The sequence below is a fragment of the Sciurus carolinensis genome, chromosome 3 (assembly GCF_902686445.1).
Source record: "Sciurus carolinensis chromosome 3, mSciCar1.2, whole genome shotgun sequence".
Taxonomy (NCBI): domain Eukaryota; kingdom Metazoa; phylum Chordata; class Mammalia; order Rodentia; family Sciuridae; genus Sciurus; species Sciurus carolinensis.
The window spans coordinates 139,255,127-139,283,062 of record NC_062215.1 but is presented as its reverse complement, the minus strand read 5'-3'; the positions used below and the strand labels follow the sequence as shown (position 1 = coordinate 139,283,062).

The 27,936-nt window shown below is 39.8% G+C and overlaps 1 protein-coding gene across 4 annotated transcripts in view; it reads right to left on the bottom strand.

Moving 5' to 3' along the window:
• The window catches only part of Myo1b (myosin IB), a 179,262-nt gene that overhangs the window by 86,164 nt on the left and 65,162 nt on the right, over nucleotides 1-27,936 (bottom strand). For all 4 annotated transcript variants that reach the window (XM_047543729.1, XM_047543731.1, XM_047543732.1 and 1 more), the window contains exon 4: nucleotides 3,553-3,647. In XM_047543729.1, the coding sequence (XP_047399685.1) occupies nucleotides 3,553-3,647 (95 nt within the window). The remainder of the gene's footprint in view (nucleotides 1-3,552; nucleotides 3,648-27,936) is intronic.

Below are 27,936 nucleotides of genomic sequence, written 5' to 3'. Positions count from 1 at the left end.
TGTAAAAAGGGACCGGGGGCAGGCAGGAGCACAAAGACAGAGAACCATTACATACAGCTGTCAATGGCTCTCAAGAGGGTTAACGGCAGGTGGCTTGGACTAGACTCCATGAGGACACGAAGAATAGGAGAAATGGTCTGGCAAGAGATATAGCTTAGATGTAGAAATGACAGGACTGGAAAGTGGGTTTGATGTGTGAAATACAGGAAAGGAAGAAATTGAGATGAATTACATTTCTAGTTTGATAATTAGGTTGGAAGGTGGTCACATTTATTGAAATCACAAAGTTTGGTTGCAAGGGGGTAAAGACAGAAATCGAGAGTTCCATTTTGTATCTGCTCAGCTTGAGATGTATCTGAGATGCTCAAGTGGAGATGTCAGGAAGGCACTGGGTAAACCAGTTGGGAGATCTGATAAGAAGCACTGAGTGGAAACATAAATGCAGAAAACATGAGCATAACCAGGGAATAACTGAGACTACCTAAGAATACACAACAGAAAGAGAAAGGAAGATACCCAGAGCTAAGCAAAACAATCAATTAACTGACCAGAAGAGATCTATATTTTAAATGAGACTGGGCAATTTGCAGGATCATTCTTTGGTCTGGTCCTGTTCACAATTTTTTTTTTTCTAGTTACTTAAATAAAGACAGAAGGCTGGCTCCTTGGATTGGGGGTGATATTTACTCAATCGTTTATATTTATATAGAGAGAGACAAAACAAAATCTCTTCCTTAAAAGACACAGGTGGGTTAGGGGAAGGAGACCTACCAACACAGGTAATGGTAGTAAGGCACTCAAAAAGAACAGGTTCAAGGCACAAAGATGCAGCTTAGACTAAGAGGAAGGGAGGAAAGACAGGAAAGGAGAGGAAATGTAGAATGAATTTGACAAAATCATGCTATGTGCATGTATATAAATATACTGCAGTAAATTCCATGTACACCTACAAAACACCAATTTAAAACAAACAAACAAACAAACAAACACATAGAAGACCAGTAGAGCAGAGGAAGAGGAAGAGGAATAGGAGGAGGGAGGAAAGAATGGAAAGAGGGGACATCAGGGACTGAAATGGAGTAAATTAAATTCCATGCACGTATGATTATGTCAAAATGAACCCAACTATTATGCACAACTATAATGCATTAATAATTTTCTTTAAAAGAGAAAAATAAAGTTGATAAAAGCAGGGACTCTAGGACCATACTACTCCCACTCAAAACTCATCCCATTCACTTACTATTTATAAGTTTAGAAAAATCACTTAACCTTTCCATGTCTCAATTTACCCATCATAAAATGGGGATGACAAAATATTTACCTCATACGTGTAACAGGCTAAAAAGCACAATGCCCAGTGCATGGGAAGTCCTCCAGGGACAGCTACTAGATGACAGTGGTCCTAAGGGAGGGGGCAGAATCAGAATCTGTCAGTTTCTTAACAGATTCTAACAATAGACCAAAATGAGTAAAAATAAGCATAAGATTCTACACATAGGTTTAAAATAATTTTGTCAATCCATACTAGTTAGAGAAGATTTGACTGAGCAGATATTACATGCAAAAACCCTACAACAGCTTGCCTGATGAAAATATAAGCTGTGTTATATCAATAGAAGCCTAGGGTCCAGAGAATGACAGATGACAGTGCCACCATAACCGAGACCAAACCTAAGCTGTTGTTCACTTCCTGGTATGCCATTTTAAGAAGCACACTGACAGATTTAGAGGTTTCCAGAACAAAATGGCCATGACAATAAGGGATTTGCGAATAAGATCCAAATCTCCTTTAACATTAGCTCTCATAAGCACACTGCACTTTTCCTTCACTTTTCCTTATAATTTGTATGCAATTTGTGTATATATGTGCATACCTACATACAAGTATGTATAGTACAGAGCTCTTGTTTCTCTCAGTTACTAGACTGCACACTTGATAAGGGCCAGGATGGTGTCTGCTCAATAACATATGACCAGTACCTAACAGAGCACCTTTCAACAATTAGATACTTAGTAATTTTTTTTTCTGAATAAATGAATGCATATCACATGAGAAGTTTTTGAAGAAATGGAACTTTTAGCCCCAGGACGTTATGATGGTTGACTTAAAATAAATGAGTGTCTAAAGAAAAAAAAGCTGAATAATTTATGAAGGTTCCAGAAGGCAGAGTTAAGACCAACAGATAGAGGCAGAATTTGATTCAACTCTAAGAGAAGAAGAACTTTTAGATGAACCTGACAAATTCAGTAAGTCACCTTACAAAGTGGTGAGATCTCTGTCACTATAAAAGGAAGAATCTGGTTGTCCCATGAGGAGGGTCTCATGCGGGATCTATTCCAACTGCGGGATGTCATGCTTTCTATTACTTAAGAATTTTACACGCCAGTCTCTTTCCCTCCATTCTGTCCATCCAAAGTCTAGAACATGCATAACCCTGCTAAGTAACAGTGCACCATATCTCCAAGCACTCAAGAAAGAGAGTTGGACACCTGCCTAACCACTATTTTTCAGGTACACAGCAGACAGGAAGGGGGTACTCCTATAGGAAATGGACTAAAGAGTCCATGGAGAAGGAAAAGCCATGTCAAAGCAGTGAGGCTTTCAAGGCACAAATCTAAGAGCTTATGAATGGATTTAGCAGGTGACTGACCAGCTATATCAAATTCTCTTCTCTTGATCAATGATCAATATTTAAGTCTGATAACTAAATAGACATGCAAACCACAAACATTTAAAATTCTAATTTTGCATACTAAAAGAAATGACCAATCAGGAGGTTCTGAGTTATACAATGAAAAAATTTTTTTCAGATAAACATTATGAAAATACCCGCTTCCTCAGCCTCCTCCTCTACTGCCTCACCAGCTCCATCAATAGTAATTTTAACCTTTCCAAGTATGGAGTCAAACAGGGTAACTCTTTTGAAGTCTTCCAGATAGCCGAATACCCTAAGTAAAATCACCTTCACCCTCAAGGTCACAAATCAGATGAAAGCATAAGAAAAGAAACACAATCCCTTCCTTTGGGGGTTTGTTTTATGGAGAGGTTACCAGATGTCTAAAATATAAATGTGTGTGTGTGTGTGTGTGTGTGTGTGTGTGTGTGTATGTGTGTGAAATTAATCATTTTCCTGGTGCCTTCCTTCACTTATTACAGAGATAAGGTGTGGTTGTGGCCTTTCCAAACTAGAATAATTTGGCATTCCTTGGGGAAGTGGATCAACTCTGTAAGATCACACAGGCTGTGAGGTCTTGGAGAAAAGGTGAGGCCTTAACACACCCAGAGACTGTGTTAGAAGGAACAGAATCCAGCACCAGACCCCCACATTGGCTGGAACCCCAAATGGTATCTGGCTTCTGTAGATGAAAGCTGTAGCGAGTCTTCCCCATAGAATACAACCTACTCTCACCACAGCCTCCTGCAAAGCAAGACTCCCAGTGGCTGGGGATGGTCTTCTGAGGCAGCCCTGCCTGCCCTCTCGGCTGTCGTCTTTCAGCACAGCATTGACCTTCCACCAAGAAGGTCAGGTTGTTTGGTGGTGGCCTCACCTGTTTTTCCTGCTCCACTTTCCCCTGTAATGAGAATACATTGATCTTTATCTTGATCTCGGAGGGATCTGTATGCTTCATCTGACAGGGCGAAGCTGCAGGGGAGAATGGAAAAAAACTCCTTAGAATTCAGCTCATTAGAACGCTTTATCAGATATAACTCTGGATTTTTTAAAGGGCCACTCTGATATGCTTTAAAGTATGCTGAGACATCACATTTTATTTCCTCCAAATTCTTTTAACAAATCAAGAAATTCATCCTTTATGGTCCATGTTACCCTTTCCCAAGCATTCTCTGTTAATCAAAATGGCACTGATTTATTGGACCCTATGAGTAGGCTTTATTTACCCTCCCTCCATGCTACATGGATGACTCTTTTTATTAAAATCTACGTAATTCAGAGAACCAAAGAGAAAACATTACATCCCATGTCTACAACTGGATACTGTTGAGAACTTTCCAGGCAACACACTAGAGTTTCAATACAGTGAGGAAACTAGACCAATACACAGGAGTTGAAACATAATGGGGGGGGGAGCAAAAGGACAGTCAGTATAGGTAATGAATGATTGGATCAGGAAGATGGAGGTTGATTAAAAAAGAAATAAAATATGAGTACCTCCAAAGCACTTCCCCCTCCTCCAACCTGCTGCCAAGGTTACCTGCCTCCAGGGAATTATTCCTCCCTGCAAGGAGTCCTTAATGGGTAGCCCCTGAGTGGCTCCCTTCCTTCCTGGACCTTTGAATCACTCCCCACTTTGGTCATGTAGGCAGGATGGGAGGAGGGGGCATGAGAACAAAGAAAATCTAAAATCTATAAAAGGGGCAGGATACCTCCACTCTCTCAGGCACCAGTTTTGGACCCCCCTCCTTGAAGGAGGACTCTCTCTCTTTTATCCTTTAAATAAAACTTTTTGCTCTCGACTCCGAGTTTCTCAGGTGTTCAATTTTCAACAAGGGGGGTGGGGAAAACCTCTCCTCAGAACACCGGTATCATCTCTGGTCTCGATTACCATCATAAAACTACTACATTTACAATAAATGGAATCTCTTTTAAGACCCACCAGGCACTATTGAATTTGCTGTGGTTCTTGTCCGGTCGCATGCTCCCCAGTTCCTCGCCCTGACTTCACAATGACACAAGGACCCTCACCAAGGAAGCAGGCCAGTCCTCCTGCTGACCTACCCCTCCTCAAAATAAGATAAATTTAATAAGATAAATTCTGATCCCCCTAGCTAACTCAAAAATACTTCTGGCAATATGATTATAAATTTAAAATAGATAAAGTTCTTCCTTTAATTCATGTGTTACAAAGCACTTACTGAAAGTCTATTATGCATCAAGAACAAGCTGGATATGTGGAGATTAATCAACATTCAGACTCTTTTATGAGTTCTCAGTCAAAAGCACAGAAATAATAAAGAGGAAATATCTAGTCACTGAGCCCAAAGGTAAAGACATGCAAAGAACTGTAAAATGAGACAAGGACCTCAAGGGTATAGAACCTGGAGTAAAGAGAATCTTCAAGAGGTGGAAAAAAGTGGTCCTAAAGAATTAATCAGCAGTGCCCAGCATGGTGGTGCACTCCTGTAATATCAGCAACTCCAGAGGCTGAGGTAGGAGGATTGCAAGCTTGAGGTCAGCCTCAGAAATTTAGAGAGACCCTCGAAAACTTACCAAGACCCTGCCTCAAAATAAAAAATAAAAAACTACTGGGCATATAGCTCAGTGGAAAAGCTCCCCTGGGTTCAATTCCCAGTAGCAGAAGAAAAAAAAAAAAAAAAAAAAAGAATTAGCTAGGCATAAACAATGTGATGATATAAAGGAGACAGGCAGGAGAGAGGGCTTATGAGCAGTTCCATGTCGCTGGAAGGCAGAGCATAAGGTAGAGGGATGAGAGATGAGCTGGTGAGACAGACAGGCAGATTCCAAATTAAGAACAACAGAGGTGACAGAAGCCACACTGCAGGACGGTCAACAGGAGAGTGGTTAGGTTAAGGTTAGACAGTCATTAGAACTAACAACAGCAACATTTACCATGTACTAACTGTTCCCAAGTCCACTGTGCTTAATCACTTTAAATCTCATAAAACAAAACTAGCACAAAGGAGCCAGAAGGGATGCCAGATCTTCATCACTGGCACTGGGCATCTCTGCATTTGGGTGGGATCATAGGGAGACAGGGGAGCATGAGAGGACGGAACACTAGCGAAGAACAGTGACGCGGGGAGAGGTCAGATTTGGCCACTAGAATACAGCTTTCCCCACCACTTTTCTTCTGAAGGTATGTGGAGGCATTATATCTAGTGGGTATCTCCAATGTGCCAGAAGAAGAAGGGGTATCCTTATATTCATAATTGAATTTAATATTCAACAAAGCTCTGCAAAGTAAATGCCAGGCATCTTAAGGAAAAATCATCCTGAGAGATAACAGGGGAAGCCCATGATCCCTTTCTCAGGAGAGTGCCTGCTAACTTGAACCCAGAAATACTGGGAACCACATTTTTCCTCCTCGTACAATGATTTATTGGCATATCTTTTATTTTACAGCTGGACTTCAGTAAGATCCTAAAAGAGTCACCCCCAGCCTTGTTTTGTAACCTTCACATCAACAAGTCTATGGCCTTGGATGAAATAAGTAGAATCTAAACACACTTCTGAATAAATGTATCAATCAAAGGAAAGGGAAGTATCAAGAGTATAATGGCAAAGGAAGTCTTTACAAGCAACAGGTTACTCTAGCTTGCTCATTTGAACAGGGTACCCCCGATCTCCTTCTGTCCCTCAAAGCCCTTCAAACCATACTCTATAAAACGAAAGTCCTGCTTGAGATCCAAGGCAGCTCAGTGGTCTCAGTATTCTCTAGCATTCTTTGATTCCCAGGGTAGAAGCAAGCATCCCCCTTTGTGAACCACTGCACAAGGGGGGCGGGTAGTAGGGAAAGGTGCATAATGGAGGCAGAAAATATTGTAGATGTGACCTCTGGGCCCCAGATCTGTATGTACCTCCCCACCTATATGACCTCCAGCAAGTCATTCTCCCTGGCTGAACTTGTTTCTTAACACATCAACCACTTTAGCAGGACAAACAGAAGTGGATGAAGGTGCTTTCAAAGTATCAAGCCCAGAATGAACACCAGAGCACCTTTTTGTGTCATACTTAGTTATGGAACCATCCTTCTATCCCTACCAGAAAGAGAAGCTTCTAGTGGATCAGGGGCTTTCTATCAATTAACCTTTGTACCATTCACAGCACCATTAGCCTAAATCGTAATCAATACCAAGATACAAATGAATGAATGAGTGGATTTCCTCCAAGCAGGGGCAAAGTCAACACTGGAGGAAGTTCCATGAAGAACAGTGAACACTGAAATTCATTTCTTCTACGGCCTTCATGCAGGCAAGGAAAGCTTTGCTTATATCTCTTACTAGCCTGCTTCCCCTCCCACTCCTCCAACTTCCAAACAATAGTTCAGAATGCCACTTCCATTATCATCTTTGGCAAGCAATGCAGGAAAGCACACTTCGGCAAACACAAGTGCAGTTTTCCAATCATACATATTTACTGAACTCATCATAGATTGTTTAATTCAGGCCTTTGAATTAGAGTCCTCCTGGGACTACAATTTACCTTTATACATCATCCAAAGTAATGGAAAATGACTTCAAACCTGAATAACCACATTAACATACACACGTGTGCACGCACAAGAAGAGATCACCAAATGACCCTCCATGGATCTACTGCAAAGTAAAATACCAAAGCTGAACTAGCTTATTTTTTTGTTTGTCCAAAAAGAAGTAGTCATTCATGGGAACTGTTTCCAGCACCTTTCCCCACTCATCCACCCCACTCGCCCTGGATAACAAAATCTGCAAATGTTCAAGTTCTGTGTGTAAAATGATGTAGTATTTGCATATAACCTAAGCTTATTCTACTCCATAGTTTAGACGTGTAATACCTAACAATGTAAATACTATGCTAACAGTTGTTAAACTATATTGTTTAGGGAAACATGGCAAGAAAGTCTCTATATATTCAGTACAGATGCAATTTTCTTTCCTAATAATTTTGATCCTTAAGATTGGCTGAATCCATGGACACAGACGGTGAACTCTATCCATGTATCCCTGAACCTAAAGACAGGGCCTGATTCCTCTAATGGAGAGTATAATCTAACATAAGACAGAGGTTAAGGTATTTAATTGCTCAAGGCTCTAGACAGTCAATGACTGAACTGACATGACACTTTACCAATGAAAGTATTTCAGCACTGAAAAAGTTTGCTTGTGCTGCTGACACACCCACCTCAAGTACAGTATAAATGTCATCACACCTACTGCCTACAAACACAGGTCTTTTTTTTTTAAAGACCAAGTGGAGGGCCCTGAAGGGAACGCAAGCCCGTTCCTCTTCCTTTCTGGCAACATTAGCACATACCCAACCCCAAGGCCAACATTTATAACTGTAAACTGAAACCACATGCCAGTCCTCCAAACCTCTCTATAATTAAGGAACCTAAATAAATCTTTAGAGAAGTTTTAGTTAAAACCAGTTGTGACCCATATGCTTCTCATTATTTTGTGACCATGTCAGCATTGTTATTTACCACACACAGAAATGAACGGTTAATTATAATACAATGACGATAACGTAAGGGGGTGAGCATGGTGTCTGACCCACCACATCAAGAACATGTACCAGCTTCTTCTGCCCTCTAGTTGAGCTCCAAGAACAATAGGGCCAGCCCGACATTTACAGGCAGCTCCCCTTTCGCTTCCAGAGCAGCTACCCGGCTGTTCATGGAGCATCAAGGATCCCAGCACCAAGTATGTTCACTGCAAGTTTCCAAACAGCTGTATCTATCACTGAGGTTTGGGGCTCATCTGTTATGTTCCGTCAGGGTGGAATGCTGGGTTGCACGTTCAACAGTGTCCAGCTGGTGCGTACTTCCTCTTCCATCTTATTTAATCACAGTGCTTCTGTTTTCATGCTCATCAGGGGCAATGGCAGGGCTTCTTTTCCAAAACTCCATGCTCCCCACCCTGCCATTTCCTTTCTAAGTTTGCTCACTAAAAGTGTAAGACTAAAAAAATGCCTGTGAAACCCAATATATTACCACCACTACCTAAAGCTTCTGCCCTCCCAGGCCCTGCCCTATGGTTCAGCCTCTCCAGCTTTTCCCTGATGAGCTGAGAATTCATTCTTCAAAGCATGCTCGTCCATTCTTAGGACTTTTACTTGGTTCACAGTACACTGACCAGAATAAAATTTGTCTCAGGCAACTCCTGAACTTCAATACCTTATCTCTATCTTCGTATTTCAAGTAATTTTCTTTAGAGGTCTTCAAAAATGGCACTCCCTTTCATTCAATCCTGAATCCTGGTACATTTTCGAATCACACCAAGGAAACTTCCCTCCTGAATTCAATTCTCCTGAAACAACTCCGTCTCAAAATTCTAACCTACAATTGAGAGGTATAAATCTCAACTATTTCTTTTCCTTTCTAGTTCTGGATCAGTCCCAAACACTAAGTGTTTCTAAACTAAGTAACCCAAAAATTGTTTTTAAAAAATGCCTAATCTCCATGTGCTCTACAACTCTAACCTCATATTGAACTTAATCAAGGGCTGATGTAGTCCACAAGAAGGACACAGAAGAGAAGGAAAAGGAAGAACCTGGAGGAATTTTTCTATCTTGTTTTTTAAGACAAGTCACCATGTTGGCCTTACTGGTAAAACATTTTGTCAAAATCTTTGTATCTGCAACGGTCTCAAACTGTTTTATTCAGAAATGCTTGCCTACCTTTAAAATATTACCTTGTTAAATCAGTGTTCTGCCCTTCCTCCAGACATGCATCCTATCATATCTTAAGGGAAAACTACAGGGGAAGTAAGTTTTTATGGTTATTTGCATTTTTACTCCTGGAAAGTTTAACTGTGCTCTTGTCTGATTCCAGTACAAGCAACAGTAAATTAACTTATTTTATACAATACAATATCTCCTTGAGGCTGCAACACTGATAAGCATTCCTAACTACCCAAGCTTCAAAGCAAGAGAAGAGAGAGAACAAAAGGAAGCCCTTTCAAAGTAAATAGGCAAAACATACATTATGAAGTAAAAAGGAAAGAATGTGAAAACATTCTTGAAATTGGGGGGAAATGAATGGTTTATGGACCGACAATCAGTTGGAACCATTTCTACATTTTACATAAAATGATACAATATTTACTGTATATGGATTTTGAAAAGTTAAGGATGTCCAGTGCAGTCCCTAAACAACCACTAAAATAATAACACAAAGCTATACAGCCAAAATAATGGGGGGAAGTATGTGAAATTATGAAATAAAAAATAACAATAAGCCAAAACAGGGCAGGAAGAAAGGAAGAAAAAACAGAGGGGGCAATCAGAAAATAATTAAATGGTAAACTAAACCTACCACATGAATAATTACATTAAATGTTAATGGACAAAATACTCCCAACCAAAAGGCACAGCATGTTACAATAGCTGTTAAAAATAAGAGTCAAGTGTGTGCTACCTTTAAAAGCCACACTTAAAGTATACCATGCAAAACATTGAGGGGTCAGTGAACACTGTACTTTTCTTATCTTTTTTCTTTTTTTGCAGTGCTTGGGATTTGAACCCAGGGCCTTGTGCTTGCAAGGCAAGCACTCTACCAACTGAGCTATATCTCCAGCCCCCTGTACTTTTCTTTTATACATCTAAACTAAAAACAAATTCCTATTTGCCATTCCAAAATAAAAATGAAGCTATACTATGACATATAACAGCAAGTGCAGGTAAAGCTTATCTTAAAAATAATCTATAACTTCCTAGGAATATTTTATGAACATTTAATTTCTAAGTTCATAAAAACTTTCATATTCTAAACAGAAGTAGTCCCATTGCTTTGTTTTGGCTACAGAGCTGGAAATGCCCTGTTTCTATTGGCTACAAATAGAAATTACATCATTGGGATGAATCATTTAAGATGACATCTGTTCTGGAATGACAATAGTGAAGCATCAAATAATAGTTCAAAAGTCAGGCTTTAAAACAGGACATGATAAACAGGCACAAAAAGTTTCTTCTTTACAACTGACTGCTTTTGAGAATATCATACTAGCAAAATAAGCCAATCCCAAAACACTGAAATGGGAATGTTTCCTCTGACATGTGGATGCTAATTCACAATGGGGGGTGGGGCAGGGCTAGGGAAGAATAGAGTTACTTTAGATTAGGTAGAGGTGAGTGAAGGGAGGGGAGGGAGTAGGGGGATGAGAAGGATAGTAGAGTGAATCAGAAACTATTACCCTATGTACATATATAACTATACGACCAGAAAAATGAGAAATTATACTCCATTATATATGATGTGCCAAAGTGCATTCTGTCATGTATAACTCATTAAAACAAATTTAAAAATTAAAAAGAATTTAAAAAGAAAACAAAAAAAAAGTAGACCTGCCCTTCCCCAGGTCTGATTATAGACTGCTGGGTCTACTTCATGCATAACAGGTCTCTCATTATTATTTTTTTTTTTTTTTTTTTTTTTACGTTTACATAGGGTAATGATGTTTATTATATTTTTCCCCTCCCCCCCACCCCTCCCACCCCTCCCACCCCTCCCACCCCTCTTTTCCCTCTACACAGTCCTTCTTTCCTTCATTCTTACTGCTCTCCTTAGCCTAACTCTAAACCTAACCCTAAACCTAATGCTAGCCCGTCCCACCCCCCATTATATGTCCTCATCCGCTTATCAGCGAGATCATTCGTCCTTTAGTTTTTTGAGATTGGCTTATCTCACTTAGCATGATATTCTCCAATTTCGACCATTTGCCTACAAATGCCATAATTTTATCATTCTTCATTGCGGAGTAATATTCCATTGTATAAATATGCCACAGTTTCTTTATCCATTCATCAACTGAAGGGCATCTAGGTTGGTTCCACAATCTGGCTATGGTGAATTGAGCAGCAATGAACATTGATGTGGCTGTATCTCTGTAGTATGCTGATTTTAAGTCCTTTGGGTACAGGCCAAGGAGTGGGATAGCTGGGTCAAATGGTGTTTCCATTCCAAGCTTTCTGAGGAATCTCCACACTGCTTTCCAGAGTGGTTGCACTAATTTGCAACCCCACCAGCAATGTATGAGTATTCCTTTTTCACCACATCCTCGCCAACACCTATTGTTGCTTGTATTCTTGATAATCGCCATTCTAATTGGGGTGAGATGAAATCTTAGGGTAGTTTTGATTTGCATTTCCCTTATTACTAGGGATGTTGAACATTTTTTCATATATCTGGTGATTACTTGTACATCTTCTTCTGTGAAGTGTCTGTTCATTTCCTTAGCCCATTTGTTGATTGGATTATTTGTATTCTTCGTGTAGAGTTTTTTGAGTTCTTTATAGATTCTGGAAATTAGCGCTCTATCTGAGGTATGGTTGGCAAAGATATTCTCCCACTCTGTAGGCTCTCTCTTCACATTTCTGATAGTTTCCTTTGCTGAGAGAAAGCTTTTTAGTTTGAATCTATCCCAGTTGTTTATTCTTCCTTTTATTTCTTGTGCTATGGGAGTCCTGTTAAGGAAATCTGATCCTGAGCCAACAAGTTGAAGATTTGGACCTACTGTTTCTTCTATAAGATGCAGGGTCTCTGGTCTGATTCCGAGGTCCTTGATCCATTTTGAGTTGAGTTTTGTGTAGGGTGAGAGATAGGGGTTTAGTTTCATTCTATTGCATATAGTTTTCCAGTTTTCCCAGCACCATTTGTTGAAGAGGCTATCTTTTCTCCACTGCATATTGTTGGAACCTTTGTCTAGTATGAGAAAATTGTATTTATTTGGGTTTGTGTCCATGTCCTCTATTCTGTACCATTGATCTACCTGTCTATTTTGGTACCAATACCATGCCGTTTTTGTTACTATTGCTTTGTAGTAGAGTTGAAGATCTGGTATTGCAATACCCCCTGCTTCGCTCTTGCTACTGAGGATTGCTTTAGCTATTCTAGGTTTTTTATTCTTCCAGATGAATTTCATAATTGCTTGCTCTATTTCTGCGAGGTACATCATTGGGATTTTAATTGGAATTGCACTGAATCTGTATAGAACTTTAGGTAGTATAGCCATTTTGATGATATTAATTCTGCCTATCCAGGAACATGGGAGATCTTTCCATCTTCTAAGGTTTTCTTGAATTTCTTTCTTTAGTGTTCTGTAGTTCTCATTGTAGAGGTCTTTCACCTCTTTTGTGAGATTGATTCCCAAGTATTTTATTTTTTTTCGATGCTATTGTGAATGGGGTAGTTTTCCTAATTTCTCTTTCTGAAGATTCATCACTTATGTATAAAAATGCATTGGATTTATGAGCATTGATCTTGTAACCTGCTACTTTACTGAATTCACTTATGAGTTCTAAAAGTTTTCTGGTGGAATTTCCAGGTTCCTCTAAATATATAATCATGTCATCAGCGAACAGGGATAGTTTGAGTTCTTCTTTTCCTATTCGTATCCCTTTAATTTCTTTGGTTTGTCTGATTGCTCTGGCTAGAGTCTCAAGGACGATGTTGAATAGAAGCGGTGAAAGAGGGCATCCCTGCCTTGTTCCAGTTTTTAGGGGGAACGCTTTCAGTTTTTCACCATTTAGAATGATATTAGCCATGGGCTTAGCGTAGATGGCCTTTATAATGTTTAGGAATGTTCCCATTACCCCAATTTTTTCTAGTGTTTTGAGCATGAAGGGATGCTGTATTTTATCAAATGCTTTTTCTGCATCTATTGAAATAATCATGTGATTCTTAACTTTAAGTCTGTTGATATGGTGAATGACATTTATTGATTTCCGAATGTTGAACCAACCTTGCATCCCTGGGATAAAACCCACTTGATCGTGGTGCACTATCTTTTTAATATATATTTGTATGCGATTTGCTAAAATTTTGTTGAGAATTTTTGCATCGATGTTCATTAAGGATATTGGTCTGAAATTTTCTTTCCTTGATGTGTCTCTGTCTGGTTTAGGTATCAGGGTGATATTGGCTTCATAGAACGAGTTTGGTAGGGTTCCCTCCTCTTCTATTTCATGGAATAGTTTGAGGAGTATTGGAATGAGCTCTTCTTTAAAGGTTTTGTAGAACTCGGCTGAGAACCCATCTGGTCCTGGACTTTTCTTTGTTGGTAGGCTTTTGATGACCTCTTCTATTTCATTGCTTGAAATTGGTTTATTTAAGTTGTGTATGTCCTCCTCGTTCAGTTTAGGTAGTTCATATGTCTCTAGAAATTTGTTGATGTCTTCAAGGTTTTCTGTTTTGTTGGAGTATAGATTTTCGAAATAGCTTCTAATTATGTTTTGTATTTCATTCGTGTCTGTTGTGATGTTTCCTTGTTCATTCCGAATTTTAGTAATTTGAGTTTTCTCCCTCTTTCTCTTTGTTAGTGTGGCTAAGGGTTTATCAATTTTATTTATTTTTTCAAAGAACCAACTATTTATTTTATTAATTTTTCCAATTGTTTCTTTTGTTTCGATTTCGTTGATTTCGGCTCTGATTTTAACTATTTCCTGTCTTCTACTACTTTTGGTATTGGTCTGCTCTTCTTTTTCTAGTGCTTTGAGCTGTAGTGTTAACTCATTTATTTGTTGATATCTACTTCTTTTTTTGAATGCACCCCATGAAATAAATCTTCCTCTAAGTACTGCTTTCATAGTGTCCCAGAGATTTTGATATGATGTGTCTTTGTTCTCGTTTACTTCTAAGAATTTTTTTATTTCCCTCCTGATGTCTTCTGTTATCCATTCATCATATAATAGTGTATTATTTAGTCTCCAGGTATTGGAGAAGTTTCTGTTTTTTATTCTGTCATTTATTTCTAATTTCAATCCATTATGATCTGATAGAGTACAAGGTAGTATCTCTATCTTCTTGTATTTACTAACAGTAGCTTTGTGGCATAAAATATGGTCTATTTTAGAGAAGGATCCATGTGCTGCTGAGAAGAAAGTGTATTCATTCTTTGTTGGATGGTATATTCTATATATGTCCGTTAAGTCTAAATTGCTGATTGTGTTGTTGAGATCTATAGTTTCTTTATTCAATTTTTGTTTGGACGATCTATCCAGTGGTGAGAGAGGTGTGTTAAAATCGCCTAGTATTATTGTGTTGTGGTCTATTTGATTTCTGGAATTGAGAAGGATTTGTTTGACGTACGTGGATGAGCCAATGTTCGGGGCATAGATATTTATGATTGTTATGTCTTGCTGATTTATGCTTCCCTTAAGCAGCATGTAATGTCCTTCTTTATCCCTTCTGACTAGTTTTGGTTTGAAGTCCACATTATCTGAAATGAGGATGGATACTCCAGCTTTTTTGCTGTGTCCGTGTGCATGGTATGTTTTTCCCCATCCTTTCACCTTTAGTCTATGGGTGTCTCTTTCTATGAGGTGAGTCTCTTGCAGGCAGCATATTGTTGGATTTTTCTTTTTAATCCAATCTGCCAGTCTGTGTCTTTTGATTGATGAATTCAGGCCATTAACATTCAGGGTTATTATTGTGATATGATTTGTATTCCCAGTCAATTGACTCATATTTGTTTTTGACATGATTTGGTTTCTCCTTTATTTGGCTATTCCTTTAGGCTAGCGCCTCCTGTTGCTGATTTGCATCGTTGTTTTTCATCTCTTCCTCATGGAATATTTTGCTGAGAATGTTCTGTAATGCTGGCTTTCTTTTTGTAAATTCCTTTAGCTTTTGTTTATCATGGAAGGATCTTATTTCATCGTCAAATTTGAAGGTAAGTTTTGCTGGGTATAAGATTCTTGGTTGGCATCCGTTTTCTTTCAGGGCTTGGTATATGTTGTTCCAGGCCCTTCTAGCTTTTAGGGTCTGGATTGAAAAATCTGCTGATATTCTTATTGGTTTCCCTCTGAATGTAATTTGATTCTTTTCTCTCGCGGCCTTTAAAATTCTGTCTTTATTTTGTATGTTAGGTATTTTCATAATAATGTGCCTTGGTGTGGGTCTGTTGTAATTTTGTATGTTTGGAGTTCTATAAGCCTCTTGTACTTGGTTTTCCATTTCATTCTTCAGATTTGGGAAATTTTCTGTTATTATTTCATTGAATAGATTGTTCATTCCTTTGGTTTGTTTCTCTAAGCCTTCCTCAATCCCAATAATTCTCAAATTTGGCCTTTTCATGATATCCCATAGTTCTTGGAGATTCTGTTCATGATTTCTTACCATCTTCTCTGTTTGTTCAACTTTGTTTTCAAGGTTAAATATTTTGTCTTCAATGTCTGAGGTTCTGTCTTCCAGGTGTTCTATCCTATTGGTTATGCTTTCTATGGAGTTTTTAACTTGGTTTATTGTTTCCTTCATTTCAAGGATTTCAGTTTGGTTTTTTTTCAATATCTCTAACTCTTTATTGAAATGATCTCTTGCTTCCCGTATTTGGTCTTTTAACTGTTGATTGGTGCGATCACTTAATGCCTGCATTTGCTCTTTCATCTCCTCCTTCAATGCCTGCATTTGCTCTTTCATCTCCTCATTAGCTTCCCTGATCGTTTTAATTACGTACATTCTGAACTCCCTTTCTGACATTTCTTCTGCTGTGCTGTCATTGGGTTTTATTGATGTAGTATCTAGGTTTGTTTGGGACATTTTCTTCCCTTGTTTTCTCATAATGGTCAGTTGTCAGTGGGACCCTGAGATATTGCAGTTTTCCACTATTGGCTTATAGTGTCCCAGTAGATTTCCAGTGTATCACCTCCCAGCCTTCAGTAGCCTGATGTCTTGGAGGAATCTGATAAAGCAGCTCATTCGAAGAATACTGCCCCTAGCCCCCTACTGGTTCCACGTTTTGGAACTGGCTCTGTGCGGAAATGCTCTCACTGTGGGCCTGCACCGTGCAGCTGGCCGTGTGGGAAGAGCCCACTGCCGGAGTGTGGAAGACTACCTTGGGAAGACTCAAGCTGCCCTGCCCGGCTCTGCTAAGCCACCTCTATCTGGGCCTGCCACCCGGGCTGAGCTTTACCCAGTGGGCAGACTCACCCGTGGCTCTATTTCAGTCCGAGTCTCTCTGTGCCTCCCCCTCTTAGCTCCTGGGTTCTGGAGCGACCGGGGGTGCAGTCTCCCTCTAGGCCGCCATCTTGGATCTCCCCGTGAAGAGAGCCCGCAGCCGGAGTGGGCAGAGCCGCCTGAAGAGGTCTCCGGCTGCCCTGCCCTTATCCCTGAGGTTGATTGCAGATCGAGGCTCTCTGCTGGTTCTTTGCAGGAGTACACTGCACTGCAGCGGCTCCGGGACTCGGAGCCTGCTCTGTTCAGACAGGCTCTCACTAGCGGGCCAGTTCCGTTCCGAGAACCTGGAGAAGCTGGCTGTGTGGGCGGGGCCCACCGCCGGAGTGCGCAGGGCTGCCTGTGGATGACTCTAGCTGCCCTGCCCGGCTCCGATAAGCCACCTCTATCTGGGCCTGCCACCCGGGCCGAGCTTTACCCAGTGGGCAGACTCACCCGTGGCTCCACTTCAGTCCGAGTCTCTCAATGCCTCCCCTTCTTAACTCCTGGGTTCTGGAGCGACTGGGGGTGCAGTCTCCCTCTAGCCGCCATCTTGGAACGCCCCCTCTCATTATTTTTTATTGGGTCACTCAAAAATGTATTTTAATCTTGACAATCAAATGTAACCACTAAGAGGACAAAATCACAACAAATGTTCTCTGTATGTAAAAAGCACTGTTAAACATATAACATGTTATAATGTTTCAAGGAAAAATAGAAATCCTATATAATTGGACAAGAAACTCTTTTTACTTCAGCACTAGATTAAATAAGAAAAAACTCTTTGTTTCCAATAGTTCACAAGATAGTTGCAGAAAACAATTCAGACCTTAAGGTGTCGTCTTCTTTTGAGATTTTTATAAATTTTATGTGTAATCTTCTCACGATGAAGAAGCTCAGGGGCATATCCAAATTCTTGAGGCCCCACAGGTCAGACCATTATCAAAATCATAATGGAGACCCCTTCATTTGCCCAGACCCAACAGACTGGCTGAGAATCACCATCAGAATAAATGGCTCTCCTTCTGCAGGACTGACATAGAGGTGGACTGAGCTGGGGGCTGGACTGCAAAAGCCAGGTACTAGAGACAGCCACTAGGAAGCAGATAAGAAGTTTAGAGAGACTAAGTTTTTCCCAGGAAGGAAAGAACTGGGTTTAAGATATGAAAGAAATAAGGAGGAAACATCTGTCTTCAGGCCCTGGAAGCTGCTCTTTGGAATCAACTTAATAAACCTTGTGCTGCTGAGGGCTTCCTGCTGAAAACTTCAACTGCTTCAGAGAAAACAGTACCTAGAAATGCCCTCAGCTAGAACAAACCAACACTGAGGAAAAGCCCTTTACACTGGCAGTGTCCTGCTGGGCTTGGCAAGAGGTCAAAATGAAGACCAACTCCATGTCTTCATCAGTCCTTGCACTGTAGGACCTATCTCACAAATGTGCCCATTGCCCAGACAAACCCTTAAGGAGGGTGGGAGGGTGTGGAGGCGGGGCAGCCAACTCATTCACAAAGGCAGGGCTCCCAGGGTACTCACCACACCAATGAGGGAAGAGGCAGGACTCACCTGCAGGGCTCTGAGGACCACAATAGAGAAAATCTGTCTCGAGAAGTTTATGATCTAACAGGAAAGACACTCAAGTCCCCCAAGAAAGGGAGGTGGGAGAAGGTAATAAACACATCAGCAAACTCCTGAAGACATTCATAAAAGGGGAAAAAAAAATTACTTATACTGAGAAAAATACGTCACAGAAAACTATAAAAACTTAACCTCCAAAGCATATGTGAGGACAGAGGTTGGGAGGAAGCAGTGAACACAGGAAATTAGGTTATTTCCCCTGTACAAAAATTAACCCAACACCTGATCTGGGAAAAGAACAAAGAGACAATTGGGATTTTTAGTTCAAACTCAGTAAGGCCTCAAGGTATTTTTAGTATCTCTTCCAACAAAAGAATTCTAGCAATCACCTTTTATTACCCAACTCTCATTAAAATAATTGCAGAGACTACAAGAACACCTTTTTGAGCTCAAGGTAAATACAACACAAATAGTTCAAAACTTTTTTCTTTTTTCAAAATGTCTCATTTCAATTAATTTAAGAGTCAATTTTTATGACTTTATTACAGGCACCTAAATCCTGGAAACACTTATCCCAGCAGAAGTGATTCTAAAACACTTTCTAATCACCCATAAGACAGTGTTGAACTTAAAGATGTACTCATAAAAGTGCAAAGAATGATTTCAAGTTCTCAAAATGCTATTCTTTTTCACCAATATTCCCTACTGACCTAAAGCCTAAACCAGCGCCACCTCATATGTCAATTTATGTGTTGATTATAGAAAAATTCTGCTATGTCCAAAGGGCCAGAGGATAGAGAGGAAGAGAGATAAGGGAAGTAAATTAGTTAATGACTGAGATTCAAACCAACAAAAAAACTACTCCACATTCCTGAATGTATGTTGAAACCTTGACTCAAATCCCAGGCGGACGGACCACCAGGTATCAGTATGTCCTGCTTACAACCCTAACCAATCTGGAAGGAATGAGTACCTCTCCTAATGGACTGTCCTCCACCCCAAAATGTTCCCTGATTTGCATTACTCCACCCCTCTTATCTACAGCCAGGGTAGGCTCAATGCAAACAATTTATGCTTCCCTTCCCTGAATTCTCATTATAAAAATGTTCTTGGCTTCTGGGTCCAGTAGACACCTCCAACCACTACTAGCCTGGCTTTTGGTAGCTGTGGAAACTCATCCCAGGGTGGATCCTTTTCTGGCTAGAATCTGTAATGGCTCAATAAACTCTGTAATTTCAGAGATCCTTTGACCTCAAGAATTTTGGTTTAACAGTGTCTTTAACTCTAACTTTGAAATACACATTCTAAGGTACTTCACATCCACGTCTCAAATAGTTAGCTTGTCCAGTAAAGTGAACTTCGCAGTTTACAATATCCACATGTAAACTGCTGTACCTGGTCTAACTGATAGCCTGGAGCACCTGCCAGGTATATAGGATACAATGACGCAGGCCTCACAGCTTCATCTCAGTAGGACAGGACACAGGATGGCCATCCAGGGCACGAAGCACTGAGTTTCAGACCTGATGTGCTGCCAGGTACTAAAGAGGTGAAGGTGAAAGAGATCTGGTGGAGAGTATCACAAAGACATGGGGTAGAGATACATTTAAACTCAAAATCCAAGTACTTACGCTTTGGTTAAAAAACAAAAACAATGCACAAAGGAAAGGGACTGCAGGAGTAAAAGGTTATCAACTTAAAACTTTGGTTTAAAGCCTCGTGAGACTGTGTAAGAGATGGGTATAGAGTTCACTGTACGGTGCCTGAAATGCAGCAGGGACTCAATAAAAGACCAAGGGGCCAGTAGGGGCTAAACTTATGGGTTTATCTTATAAAATCAAGATCACAAATCTTTTAACATTTGGGAGAACCAGATCAGCAGTCGTTTCATAGAGTGGCTCCAAAAATTCAATTACATCAACTAATATTAAAGAGCTGCCTGAATAAATAGATACATGCATGTACATACATAAATAGAGACCACTGTGTCTACAACACTGTGTCTGGGTTTGCATACATTTTTGCAGAAAAAGAAAAATGAATAGGAAAAAATAATAAGAACAATGCCAAGTCTTCCTGGTCAACAGCTAAATTCACATCATAACACTGCAAAGGAGGAAACATTCTGGAAATATTTGTCAGGCAAAGGCATACAAAGGATATTACCTCTATAGACTCCAGTGGCAGTTTGAACTCATGACTGTGATCTAACTAGGTAATAATTTAATTATGTGAAGGCAAGTCATTGGCTTGCTGAAAGTAACAAACTGACCCAAAAGCATGAAAGAAAAACGGTGAAGAGAAAACAACATTTTTTTAAAATTAAAATTTTGTTTTTCTTCTTTCTTCCAGGCAACTAATACCTTTCAAATCTACCCCTTCCCCCCATCACCAGCTCTGTTGTTGACTTAGATGAGTTCCTCAATTCTGGCCTTCAGTAATCTCTTACTGGGGTTTCCTATACCCAAGCCAACTGGAAACAATGCTGTCAGAATACACTGGCTTTGCTTTCATTGCCATGACTCTTCCTCCATTCTTCGCTGTGGCCAGATTTAATTTCCGGCTTTTAGGGACTTCTGCAACAAAATGTGTTAGAACTGAAAGCAAGGTTGCATTAGTTCTGTCCCCCCAAAGCTACAGTTCTAAGGAGCACTCTGATGTTATGTGGAAAGTATTTGTTTTGCTTAGGCACAGCAAGAAGTGTTAGCAGCACGTCTGAGGCTTTCCTAGGCAGTCTGGACTGGACTGCAGGGATCCTAAGGTGGCCCAGAGCCTCCCTTCCCCCACACCCACAGTTTACTATACACCTATTCAAATATGAATTGCAAATTCCAGACACAGACCAAAAATGTAGAACTCCTTCCTCTAGGTTTCCAAATAGGAAAGAAAGAAGTTTAATAATGACAGAGCCAAATCCATGTATGTTTTCTAAAAAGAAAATCAGTTACTTGAGGGGAAAAAAAAAATCAGAGGATTGCAATTCAGACTATCAAAAAGAAGTCCTCTTAGAGAATGAGCAGCCTCCTGGCTTAGTGTGACTGACAGTTTTCTCCAAGAGGAACCAGTGTGGTGAATGTAGGACCATAGGATGGCTTCTCCTTCTGCAAGAGGAGAATCCTCCTCTTGCAGGGGGTTCTCACTTCCATTCCCTCCCTTACACCAGTGTCCTCGTCCCCATGCTAGGGGAGGGGCTTTAACACTAAGGTAATGGAAGCTCAAGATGCCAGCTCTGTTCTGTACATTATTTGGTTGCTGCTTTTTAAGTTGTTGTTGTTGTTGTTGTTTAAGCTAAAATGGCTTCAAAGTGGCCACCTAGAAATGATTAAGTCAAAAGCATTATATACAACTCTGCCTGTAGGTCCCCTTCCTTGCCCTTCTCTGCTTCCTTTCTGGAGTTACCCTAAAACACCAAGAGGTCTTCCAAGTTTCCCTGGTTCTCCAGCACTCTCTGGCAGAGCCTGGCTGGAACTTACAGCAGGGGATGGTTGGTAAACAAAGATGCTTGAAGTCACACTACTGCTAGGGCAAGACTGAATGCCAATACACAGCAAGTGCTATGAATACAAAGGGTTTCAAAGAACTCCAGCATGGGTCCTTCATGTAGCAAGTACAGCTCCAAAATGAATCCAAATTCGAAGCAGTCAAATTATCCACTTGAAGGTTTTTTAAGTCATATGAATATGACTGCAAAGTAACTACAAGAAAACTAATGTGTAGAAATAACACATTTAGAGTGCATACATATTTGAGAGAAAAAAGAATTTGAATCTAGAAGTAGACAGTGACTTTTATTACTACACATTTTATAGGGCCAAAGACCCTGGCCATAAAGACAACCAAACTTTGAGAAACTACCTAACCATTTAAACCAAGACTAAGAATTTTAGAATAAAGAAAAGCCTGAACAAGCAACTACCCTACTAGCGTAGGGGACAGACATTAGATGAGTTGCCTAACCCCTAGTGGCTCTTTGGAGAGGGACCCGGGGTCCTGGAAGCTATGCATAGAACCTGTCCATGTATTCATTACAGGATGTAAGCTCAAATGCAAGCTTACGTCTTCAATAAGAAAACTGCCTTTTGGTATATCCAGACCCATTTCTGGTTACCCAGGAAGGTCGATATCAGGCAAGCTGCCCTCAGACAGAAGCCTACCGTAAGAAGCTTCATTTCCCACCCTGTGTATAAAGACTACAAAGCAAGCAGAACCCTGCCAGAACCAGCTGGCCATCTTTCCCAGCTCATCTCCCTGGAACTTCCTGCCTGTCACCTCACTCTGGGAGTCCCTGTCCTGTACCCTTGATCTATTACAGTTTTAGTATGCAGTGTTATTAACTATGGCACACATTTTTTTTTGTTAGTTTCTGTTCCTTGAGCAAAGGAATTACAATGTTCTATCCAAGAGTCTTGCATGGTGCCTGACACATGATCAGAATAAACTGCTTAAATGAATCCTAACATTGTCCTTTCTACTATTCATGAAAAAAAAATCCATCGAATTAATATATGACATTTTCAAAGTCCATGTTTGTTTACCAATTTTGGTTATTTTATAAATAACCAAATAAAGGAGAAATTCAAGGAAATATTATTTACATATGGTAGGTGCACATTCATATGTTTAGAAAGAAAGAGCTCTACAGGTTTAAAATACTCAAAAGAAGAAAGTTTTTAAAAACTGTCTTGATTTTAAGCTCTCCAGCTAAATTCTTTATTTAGGTAAATTTTTTAAGATCTGGCAATTCTCCCTAATGCTAGTTTACATAAATTCTATTTGAAGACAGGGGCCAAAAGTCACATAAAACCCACATTTTAAAAGTGGTCAAAGTACAGTTACATTTGTACTAGTGACATTCTAGGACCTTGCTGATTCTTGAACAAGTGGGCAAAGGCCATTAGAGTCACCTTCATAGCTGGCTGCTGACAGTATCTTATTGCTACCCTTCCTACAGTTCCCAGCTGATATGCCCTCTTATCTCCAAAAAAACGCAGTCACTTCTCCAGGTTCCCCTTGAGCGAAAGATTACTTTTATTCTAATTTTCTTCATGAGTTCTGTAGCCGATATTTTTCAAGTACCTATAATCTACTAGGAACCATGTCCAGTACAAGAGGGGACATGCAGATGAAAACGAGGTTCAGGTTCAAGGGTATCTCTCCATCAGGTCCTCTCAAGAGTTGCCCATCACAGTCCCCTTCCACCTCTCCCCAGCAAAAGAATGATTTTCTGTTGAAGAAGGATTGGAGTTTCAGTGTTCCACATGTTTTGAAGAGATGTTTTTGCACCAAGAAAATTAATGGGACTTGCAGAGTGGAGTACTCAAAATTTTTGGATAGAGAATCAATTTTCAAAGACTTCAACACATAAAATCTTTATAATCTGAATCCCTGAGATGCTAGAAAAGCTGCAATGACAACCCTCAACTCCTTACCCCTGAGTCCTTCTGCCACTGAGATCTGATATGCTGCTGAATCTAATCAATTTAGTGATATGTCCCAGCATGTACCAGAGGACCCTCTCTAGAGTTTTCTATATGCCAATAGTAGGCTTAGTAATAAGGGAGAAAATCTGCAGAGATTTGGGGGGAAAACACGTTATCCCTGGGGGTTTCAGAACTGAATACTTATTAAAGAAAGACTTCCCTTCAATTTTCATGAAAAGTCAACAAGGGAATTTAACTCCTACAATGACACTGCCAATGGTTCTAACCTTGCTGCTTAATAATAAAAAAGAAACACACAATTGCTCTCTTTAATTATGCATACTTCAAATATCTACTGATTGAGAAAACAGTCTCTGCGATAGCTCCCCAGGCCCAAAGAGGGGCAACCGCCATTATGCCTAAATAGCTACTAGATTACCACCATCAACCAGTTCCAGTCTAGAGAACCCTGTATTTGTTATATGCCTTATGACCCACATCCCTACAGACATAAGAGGTCATCGATTTCAAAAAAGCCTTCTTTGCAGCTTCCAAAACTGTCATAAAATGATCACAGCTCAGCAGTCATTACTCTTTGTGTTTTAGACCTGAGAAAGGCATGGTAGTGCACACCTGTAGACCCAGGTACTTAGGAGGTTTGGAGCAGAAGGATCACTTAAGCTCAGGAGTTTGAGGCCAGCCTGGCTAATATAAGCTCCATCTCAAAAATAAATAAATAAAATTAAGGGTCTTTTATTAGCAACAGAATATGTGTCCTATAGGCCCTTACCACAGAATATAACTTCCAATGATCTGCAGACTCCTTTTAATCCAAGCCCAATTATGAGGAAAAAAAAATTAGAAAAGCCTCAGAATTAGAAGGTACCAGAAGGAAAAACTACAATTTTCTGATCCTTGTATTCTTCAATCAAGTCAAGCCATCAATAAGCCAGGTGCTTGTGCCAATGGGTGTCATCCTTCGATGTATCCTGGAATTAGCTGGTCCTCATGCCTGTCCCCCTTCCCACAACCCTGAGCTTCTGAGGGAATTCTTCAGTGGTTCTAATGAGCAGTAAAGGTTGACATCCACGGACTTGAACTTCTTATAGACTTGCTTTTTCCTAAACTGTACTTTGGTGTTATATCCTCTGATTCACTTGGTGATGTAAGAAGCTGATATATAAAATGCAGTATTTTCTGCAGGGAAGTTTTGGGAGATGTTGCTCATGAAGACACCCTTCATATTCTAAGTCCCATAAGAGAGCTCTCTTTCAAACTTAACTGGCAAGGAAAGTTATGTTTCTCTTGAGCAAACAGTGCACTTTGATCTCATATGCAAAAATAACTTTGTAACTGATCATATTTCCCTTTTTGCTTTGACTACCAGGAAATGAAAAGTTCAAGTTCAATAATAAGAGAGGAAGGACATCACAGTATTAACTTTTGCTTGGGTATCATTTATTTTTTAGGGTCCCCTTAGTCTGACTTTTCAAAGCTAGTCATTCTTATTGTATCAACTGGAAAACAGTTAAGCTGCCTCCAGCTGATTATAAATATGAGGGGATAGAATAATTAGTCAAGACAAATAATGCAACTGATATGACTACAATCCATGCACACAGAGCTCTTCTTTGGGGAGGAAGGGGAGATGGTGGAGGATGGATGGATTTCCCTTGCAATATGGAAGCCCCCTTATAAGTACAGCAAAGACAATTTCCCAGAAAATTTCCATTGATTTACTTACAAGTGTAACATTCAAAACTATTAACAAATCTAGGAAAATCTTCAGTGTGCAAACAGACACGCACAGGATTACCAGAATAAAAAGACTATAGTTTAAAATGATAGCACCGAGTCAAGGGCAGCATCCAAAGTCCATGTCCCTGACTCGTTTAGGAAACAGGAAATCTTCATACAGGGCTTCTGGATGATAACTACTCAAATTATCTGCATGGTTCTAATTCTATGCTTTAACCCTTCACCCACTGACCAACTACATGAAACCTCTCCACCTCACCTGCAAATATCCAATATTCTTCACATTTATTTATTCATGTTTGTTTGTCTGTTTTGAGACGGGGTGTCACTATGTTGCTCAGGCAAGTCTCAAAGGCCTGGCCTCAAGTGATCTTCCTGCCTCAGTCCCTGAGTGCTGGGTTTATACGCATATATCACCATGCCCAGCTTTTTTTCTGCCTTACTGGGGGAAGGGGTGGGTGGGGGGGACTGTAATATTTTCTAAAAATTTTTACTTCTAACTACATCCATATTTGGAAAAAAAAATTTAATTTAAGTGGGCCTTACACACAACTCTTAAACTCCTGAATGTAGAGGAAATTGACTTTTATTCACCACCCACCTGGGAAGAGATGGATCCAAAAAAATTAACATTGAACTGGCTTAAGTTTCAAAGTTGGTTAAAATTATTTTGCCAAAATCCCCAACAGATGAATATGTGATCAATACAGAAGAGATGAGTATCTAGTTTTCTAAAAATCCCAATAGACATATTGGTTCCAAGAAAATCAATAATATGGGAACTAGACCAAAGACAGATCTACTGCAAAAACTATCAAGCATTTAAATACAAATAATCACTTGATTTTAAGTAGTTCCATAAACAACAGCAACTAAATATGACACTATTAAAAAGCTTTTGCTAATAATAAAGCAAGAAGTTAGCAGTATCTGTGCTGAGCAGTGATGAGAAAAGGAATAACAGTGGAAATGTGAGAAATGGGTGAACAGGTTTACTTCTGTAGGAATGCATTCAAATGAGATTAAAATGGAAATATGGAAATACACAGATTACTTATTGTAAGAAAAAAAGATCTGAAATAATTTAAGAGGACTATCTTTTTAAATTATACTGCTGAACTCATGTTTAAGTCCATGCATAAGCTTGCTTTACACAGCACCCACGAGTTGAATTATCCAACAGTAACCACACTACTGAAATTAGGAGACAGGAGATGGTGTAATACACCTACCAAATTCCACTCCGGTTCCTCCTTCCTGGGCACAAGGAAAGACCACACTTCCCAGCTCCCTTCAAAGCTGGGCTGGGTTCATGTGACTGCAATGGCCAGTGAAGAAGCCCTGACCAAGCTCTCTCTTCACTTTCCACCATGACCTTGAAAAGTATATATCCAGATGATAACACAAGATAAAAGCAACATGGATATCTGAGTCGCCATATGGAGGATAGCCTGAGGAAAGTTGTGTGACTCCCTCAGAGTCACATTAGCAAGAAACGACCTTTGCCATGGTAAACCTTGGTCATTACTTAAGCACAACACTACCTTATTCTAATACATTTACTACATACACTTGTTAGATCACAGACACTTAGACTCTAATCCTGAATTTCATTTATGACAGGTAAAAATTTTATTAGCAGTCACCAAAGAATAGCTGAACACTAAAATATTTCCTGAGTACCTACCACGTACCTAACAGTAGACCTATAAAGGGAGTTGTAGGTACACCAGAACATGCCCAAGATGAGTCCCTGGATTATAGGAATAAACTAGAATTTTATTCACATTTCTTTATTCATCATTTTTTAAAAATGTTTTATTTCCTGTTCTTATTTTTTTGTAATGTAAACAATACAGTAGAATAGTGCTACCTGAAGTCAACTACAGATAAGCAAACATATTGGGTGGATTTTAAGACCACTGATCTTAAAGCAACAAGTATAATACTTCATCCTTGCTTAAAGATGCATACTCTCGTGGAAATCCAATACTTACACAGGAAACAATAAAACATATGAGATAATATATAATAAAGTACCATGGGACAGGATATAATCCATGGGATGGACAAAATGTGAGAAGACCACCAAGTGGCCTTGGTGCAACTTGAGAGATGAGTAGGGTTTGGGCACCTGGGGAAGTGGAGAGTGAGTATTAACAGAAGATTAGACCAGGGTGCCTGGAAAGGAAGAGGAATGAAACAGGGAAGAAAGAAAGAACAGACGAGAAGAGCCCAAGGCAAGTAAAACTTACAACTGAAAACTAGCTACAAACTTTGCAAACTCAACTTCTCTATTTTCACAGCTAGAATTTTTACTTAGGACTGATTTTAATTTCAAACATTCTATTTCAGATCAATGTCATCTACAAGGAAAGCTAAAGTCCTTAGACACAGAGCACAATGAAGATTTTCAAGTGTTAAAATTCACTTATGCTTCCTAAACTATGCCTGCAAGACCATCGCATTCACCATCACACGTGACGCCATTACAGTGAAAGTCATGCTATGAAAAGGAAGCAAATGTTCAAAAGCATTATATGCCATTTCTATTTGTTTTAGGAACAATGCCCGT